At 40.1% G+C, this 7,450-nt stretch overlaps 1 protein-coding gene across 1 annotated transcript; it reads right to left on the bottom strand.

The window, feature by feature from the left end:
• Positions 1–641: 641 nt before the first annotated feature.
• LOC108926006 (secreted frizzled-related sequence protein 4-like) lies at positions 642–7,068 on the bottom strand. The gene is made up of 6 exons (XM_029250395.1): positions 6,645–7,068; positions 6,452–6,529; positions 6,298–6,366; positions 5,812–6,010; positions 5,167–5,230; positions 642–779 (listed from the first exon to the last, which is right to left on the bottom strand). The coding sequence occupies exons 1-6, from the start codon at positions 7,066–7,068 to the stop codon at positions 642–644; spliced, it is 972 nt and encodes a 323-aa protein (XP_029106228.1).
• Between the last annotated feature and the right edge of the window lie 382 nt (positions 7,069–7,450).

Genomic DNA, 7,450 nt, shown 5'->3' with positions numbered 1-7,450 from the left:
TGATATTGAAAGACCTGAAACATCCTGTGATCCCAGGCTACATCACTGGTGATGTGTCCATGTACAACACAAAACACGCCATATGAAAGAATCAGGCAAATCAGCATGCAGCTGGAGTCTACATTACAAACTACATGAGAAGTGTTAACATTTAGTATACAGAACTACAGCAGTAACAAAGTTATATTTTCAGATTTTTGCTACTTTTAAACATAAGGAATTTTAGTACTCAGACAAGATGAACTTTTATGAGCAAAGAAATTCCCATCATCCACATGTTTTCAGAGTAATTAAAAATAATATAATAATAGAAGCCAGTCTAAAGACAAAGACTACAGCTGCTTTAACAGCAAATATGTTATCAATGTCAACACAAAATCAATACAAACAGTAAAAGGATAACAAAGTTTTAGCATTACCAGATGCAGTGGAGATGGGGTAAAATTTAAAGTCTTTTAAGCTAGAGATACTGTATCAGAAATAGTGCAAATGTACTGAAAAGTTTTTTTGTGAACCATCTGCCAGGTAGCCTGGGTACAGGCAGCAGGGAGAAAGCAGAAAGACTGAACATCTCGCCCGCTGCGTGAACCTGCAAAGCCAGGTCCCAATCCCAACGCAAAAAGAAATGGGACAGTGTACAGCTATGATCTCTTATGTCCACCATCTCTCTGCACGTTCTTAGTCCTGGTGCTTTTTCTGGAGTTTGTGGCAAGACCTGAATGCTTCATCTTCACTTTTGAGTTCTTATGCTGCTGTTCTTGTAGACGTTGTTCCCACCGCTGCAAAATCAAACCAGAAAAAGGATTTACAGATATTTCTCATTGTTATTACATTTTTTTCCTGACTTACATATCACATCTTTCAAGTGTTCTTATTCATAGTTACATGCATGGCTTCTGCTAGGCCAATTATGTACTATATCATTTTACAACAGTTTTATAGTCACAGACTAATTATGATAATATCAGCCATACACTCATTATCAATGACCACTTGTTCAGTGCAAGATTGCAGTGGTCCATAGTCCATCCCAAAAGCACAGCTCTTTGAATTACAACTGTAACAACAAATAGCAGTAAAATGTTTACAGACATTGATGAACTTGAGCCAAGATACATAGACAAACTCTGGATTACATGGAGAGACTCCAAACAGATCCACAAACAGGGAACAAGTGTTCGATGTGAAAACGTTACAATATGTCTCTTAATGTAATGCATAAATTGTACTTTTGCTGAGACAAAAGCATCTGCTAAATGAATGAATGTAAATGGAAATATGAATGCATAGCACTTTCAAATAAGTTCCTGAAGGGGTTCCATAAATTAACGATGTTGCTTGAAATCTAAACATTTCAATAATCTATTTACAAGGTCTCCAAATTACATTTACACCTATTCTTACATTGAAGGAGACATATAAACATTATCTTAACTTTTACCAATAACAAATCTCATGTTTTCCCTGCCTGCATCTTCTTATGTATCCTGGAACAAAACTGTCTTCACAGGGTACCTCTAGGGACGTCTCAGCTGTGTTTTAAATGCGTCACCATTCTGGTCACTGATTGATTTTTTGCAACCATTTGTCAAACCTTGAACAAAAACACAACCTGCTGTGGGGCTGGGGTTCAAGTCCTGCTTGGGGTGCCTTGCAGTGGACTTGCATCCCGTCCAGGGTGTGCTCCCTGCCTCCTCCGGCCTTGTGCCCTGTGCTGCTGGGTTAGGCTCTGGTTCCCTGTGACCCCGCTTGGGTCAAGTGGTTGTAGACATTGTGTGTGTGTGTTCTTGATAAACCAAAATTCAAACTTCAAATTCTTGATATCATGGACTGCAGGCATAATACTCTATACTGCAATGCTCGGCCAGGAAATGAATGCTAATAAGATGGTTTACACCAGAAGTTCCCCTTCTAAACATGTTGATGACTGATGTTTTCAGATTTCTTCCACTTGAAACATGATTTGTCAGCCAACCAACATCTACAACCACTTGTCCAAGCAGGGTCACAGAAAGCCAGAATCTTAGCCAGCAACACAGGGCATGAGGCCAAAGGAAGAGGGGACACAGCCAGGATGGGACACCAGTCCATCACAAGGCACCCCAAGCAGGGCTTGAACCCCAGACCTGCAACAAAGCAGGCACCAGCAAAACCCACCACACCACGTGATTTGCCTGAAAACTCAAACCCATTCCGAACTACTGTAACTTTTTTGCACTTCTTTTACTCCTGTGGATGTATTTGCAACTTCTCAGTATACTCTTTCAACCTCTGTGTTGCTTTGACCAGCTGCTGTTCTCTTATAAATTAAAAAGGGACTTTACATGGAGTTTAGCTGAAAAGGACGGCAACCATTATCAGTGATTACAGTAATTAAAAGAATTTCCTGGTTAGGTGATGGGGTAGTACTAATTAAAAATAACAATAATAATAATCTAGATTTCTGCTTTTAAGAACTTTTGCAATATTGATAAAGATGAGCTATGAAAAAAGTATTGTTTATCAGCTTGATATTACATTAGAAGTGAGAGAAATCTATTCGTTAATTGGGATATAATAATTCAAAGAAAAGAAAATCATTAAAAAATCAGAAATACACACACATTTGCAGAACCACTTGTCCCATATGGGGGAGCCGGAGCCTACCCGGTAACACAGGGCGTAAGGCCGGAGGGGGAGGGGACACACCCAGGATGGGACACCAGTCCATCACAAGGCACCCCAAGCGGGACTCGAACCCCAGACCCACCGGAGAGCAGGACTGCACTCCAACCCACTGCGCCACCGCACCCCCAATCACACACACACACACACACACACACACACACACATTTTCAGAACCGCTTGTCCCATACGGGGTCACGGGGAACCGGAGCCTACCCGGCAACACAGGGCGTAAGGCCGGAGGGGGAAGGGGACATACCCAGGACGGGACGCCAGTCCGCCGCAAGGCACCCCAAGCGGGACTTGAACCCCAGACCCACTGGAGAGCAGGACCGTGGTCCAACCCACTGCGCCACTGCACCCCCCACCCCCAATCAGAAATACATCATTATTATTTTCAGAATTACTGAAATCCTTGTGAAGTAAATGTAATCAAAGTAAATTCTTATTTACATTTTACTTGTTTAAGCACACCATATTCTTTTTTATGCACAGCAGAGTACTTAGGAACTCTTAAGGGGTCATCCATGACTTTTTGTTTCACTGGGGTGTAAATATGAGACGAGACATAAACCAAACCTCCATAGTTGCCTGCTAACAGGGAAGATCAGAGAATACACAGCTGAAGTTATTGATCTTTGTAAATCAGGCAGTGGCTATGAAAATAGCTTCATACCTGAAAATACTAATCTTCACTCTTAGGGCAGTAATTATGAAGCTTAAAACTACTTATGCTGTGAGGAACCTGCCTGCAAAATGACCCTAGTGTGTTGCCCCCATACACAATGAGAAGAGGCAAAAATTTTTCCAAGGCCTGCAACTGAAAAAAAATGCGGAAGTTTTTTGCATCCTTTGGTTACCATGTCTCCAAAACTATAATTAGACTGACGAAAAGCTTGCGAGAAGAAAGCCTCTGCTGTCATCAAGCCACAAATGTCCAGCACCTGGAGTTTCCTAAATGTCACTGGAATTTTTACTGGAAATAAATAGATCTTGTTGCTAACAAGTAGCAAAGGTGGACCTGGGAGAAAGAGCCATGCAGAAAATAACCTTATCCCCATGTGAATTATAATGGGAGAGCTGTGATTTTGTGGGACTGGGAGTCTTCCAAAAGCCCTGGGAAACTTGTTAGGACATACAGCATCACTGACTCACTTAATTATTCAGAGGTTTTAGGTTAAAAATCAAGAGACTGAAACTGCATCATGGTTAGGTCTTCCATCAGGATAATGATCAAAAAGCACAGAACTGAAACTGCCCACTAGCAGTATCCTCCTGTGAGCTGATTCAGCTCATTTTCCAGAAATTTAGTTTATCCCTCAGAGAATAACATGAAGGGAAGTTCACACTCTACTGGCAGTTGTTTTTTTTTTTCCACACACACACACACACACACACACACACACACACACACACACACACACACACACACACACACACTGGCTGAAACCGCTTGTCCCAAGCGGGGTCATGGCGAGCCGGAGCCAAACCCGGCAACACAGGGCACAAAGCTGGAGGGCGAGGGGACACACCCAGGACGGGTATGATAATTCAGAGCTTTGTAAGTGAACCATGTGCTTTTTGCATTTAATGTTATATGGTTATGTGACAGATATAATTACACACTTCCTGCTGGCCATTATGCTGTTGTTTACAAGATTATAAAGAAGGTTTTCTTGAAATAAAGTTTTTTCTATGGATCAAGTTGAACAAGACGGTATTTTTCATTTGTTAAAAGATGGTAACACTAAACGGAGTACCATGGAAAAATTCGTAAGATAAGCAATTTTGAACATGTGGGTCTTAAGCCTGGACTTAAAGGTGCCCAGTGCATATCAGATTTGTTTTGAATAAGATTTTCTTTCTGTTAAAAAGGCAGGGATTTTGTAGGCTTGGTGGAAAAAGAAAACCTTGGCCCAGGAAGGCATCATCTAGGTTTCTTCTTAAAAACTGAGATCAGCGATGCAAAAAAAGCCTTAGTAAGAGTTTTACATCTCGCAAGCAGCATGTAGTGTACTGGTTAGCATTGCTGCCTTTGAACCCAGAGGTTGCATGCTCAAATTCCATTTGCAGCTTTAGTACCCTTGAGCAACCCTAAGTTGCTCCAGTAAAGTACATTAACATTGTATGTTACTTTGGAGAAAAGCATATAATGTAATAAAGACTACGTTTTACTAGAATTCTTTTTATGAGTAGATCTTCAAGAACAAATGCTCATTATGCAATGATACCTGTATATGACTGGATACCTTCATATGGAGTATCAATAATTCTTACATAATTTATTTCAAAAATAAATTATTAATAATAAATGTAAATGGAGAACAATAGTCGACAACAGACAAAATATACTTTCATTATTGTTAAGAAATCAAATCATGTTATGGAAAGAGTACGTTTGCTTTATAATATTCAGAGCTCAGCTTTATTCAAGTATAGTATGATTAGTGTGTAATGCTGTAAATCCACTCGGGGACTCAGGTTATAAAAAAATGAGTTTACCTTGTATCTTCGTGCCAGCTGATCTTTCCATCTCTCAACCAGACATCCATGCAACAACATCAACCTGAAGTGACATGGGCACTCAAGTCCACTACTATTTAACAACAGTCTGTTTTTTAAATGTAAGTATGAAGGTACAAGTATTCTAAAAATGTTAACAGGGTCGCAGTCAGGATAGCAGGCAGAAGTTACTTTACAAATTACATTTGGATACTGTTTAAAGTTCAGAAATTTCTCGTGTGTTATGACAGACACATAAATTACACGATTTAAATGAAAGACTGCCAGATACTATCATTATGACTGAACTCAGGAGGGCAAACATAATGTTTAAAGCAACAAAAAACTTTTTTGCATTTTAAGTTGCAGGCAGATGTGAGCTTGATAAAAATTGTAGCAAATTATGACAAATTGGGGTGGCCTTTTCCTTTATTTCAGTTATGTGCAGGGTCTTAACATCTTGTGACATATTGAAAGGGATCAAAAACATTTACAACATTTCTCTGAATTGACATATCCAATCGACATACTGGCAAGGGGGAATTGGGCTTACTTGAACACATCTGTGGTTGTGTATGTGTCTCTGTGTAGTTTAATGTAAAATTGATAAATTTTCGTATTAAATGTGATTCAGCTTTGACTTACCTTGACCGCCACTCATAACACATGATAATCACCTCTTGACCAGGTACCATCTGTGGGCAGGAGCATGAGGAATTTGTAATTAAAGGCACCTGGCCTTGACCGATTGAGATGGAAGACTTAAACACCTCTTTCACTTCCACAACTGTCGTGATCTCGTGGCAACCAGTCCGACTGACGCTTTTGACTTTTGCGTGGATAACTGGAAGCAACAGAATATTATGTACAGTTACTTTCCTGAGTGAATCAATATTGTCAGATCAATGACCCTGCCTTTATGATTCACTAAAATATCCATTACAATCAAATCTATAAGAAATTAAGTGAATACAGGAAAGTTGACATTGTTATGAAAACATCAAGTTGCTAAAATTTCACACTGTTTAACAGTTTTATTGAAAAGCTGCATGCTTTTGTAGTCCTAAACATTCACACACACACACATGCACACATTTATATATAATACATATATAAATATTAAGTACTCACCATAGTTGAATTTCTTCTCCATATATACGGCTAGCGATGGCTTTATTTTTTGGCATCTGCAGCGATCTACTGAAAGTCAGTTTTACAGTTTACTAGAAGAATTACAGCACATTGCTCAGTAAGTAGAACAACACAGATTAACCAGAAAACTCACGAGAAGTCCAGCTGTGGCATTCTGACACTTGAGGTTGATCTACAGCAATGTTCCTGGAGAAATCAACCCATTTAACATCTAAAGGAAAAAATATTTCATTAATTATTAATTTCAGAAACCACAGATGCAGCTGGAATATTTTTTTTCTTGCTTTCTTTTTGGAATGGATAAAGTGTTTCGTCTCTGGACTTACCTTCAGGTAAATCAGTAACTATGGCTTCAGGCGAGATGCACACACCCCGGTCATAAACAGGTAAGTCGTCACAACCCAAGCTGTGTGGCCAGCTGTGGTTATAGCGCTGCAGGACTGGTTCGCATCCATCTCTGGCCCTTTGACACACCGACTTGCACGGTTTTATGGGATCATGGAGGAACTCCAATGTACAAAAAGGAGCATACATAGCGCAAAGGAAAAAGCGAAGGACCGGACTACAGTTGATGTCCACCAGTTCTTCATACTGCCCGATGGCCAATATGGCATTCTCCTGTGTGCTGTGGTGAAGGTGGTTTGGCATCCTGGTTATGTTCCAAGGCATGCTGTTGCACATAGGGATGTTAACTGGCTCACAGGGAGCACTGTAGACCATTGCTCCAGCACCCATCCACAAAAAAACCATTGTAGCCATAAACAAAAGCATGTCAGTTCTAATAGACACATGGATGAAAAAAAAAAAATGTCTTACAGGTTAGTTATAGTAGCTCTCTAAAAGAACCTGAGGACAAACACTTGACAAATCCTGCAAAATTACTTCTGCCAAGGACCGATTAAAATCATGGAGGGTCCCTGGAATGGAAAGTGTCCTACAGGACTCTGGGCGTGGAAATGAAAGAACTTGATTTAGCTTGGGACAAATACCAGCACTACAAGTGACGTGGGTTCTTTTTTCTGGCCACATCAGTCATCATTTTCCATACTGTGTGACATCATCCTCAGCTCTTTCTGAAGTCTTACTAGTACAACATTAAAAAGAAGGTTGAGTTTCCTTGCTAGACGCTGAC

This window comes from Scleropages formosus, chromosome 3 (assembly GCF_900964775.1).
Source record: "Scleropages formosus chromosome 3, fSclFor1.1, whole genome shotgun sequence".
Taxonomy (NCBI): Eukaryota; Metazoa; Chordata; class Actinopteri; order Osteoglossiformes; family Osteoglossidae; genus Scleropages; species Scleropages formosus.
Note: the sequence above shows the minus strand (reverse complement) of the source record. Positions and strands in the feature narration are given on the sequence as shown.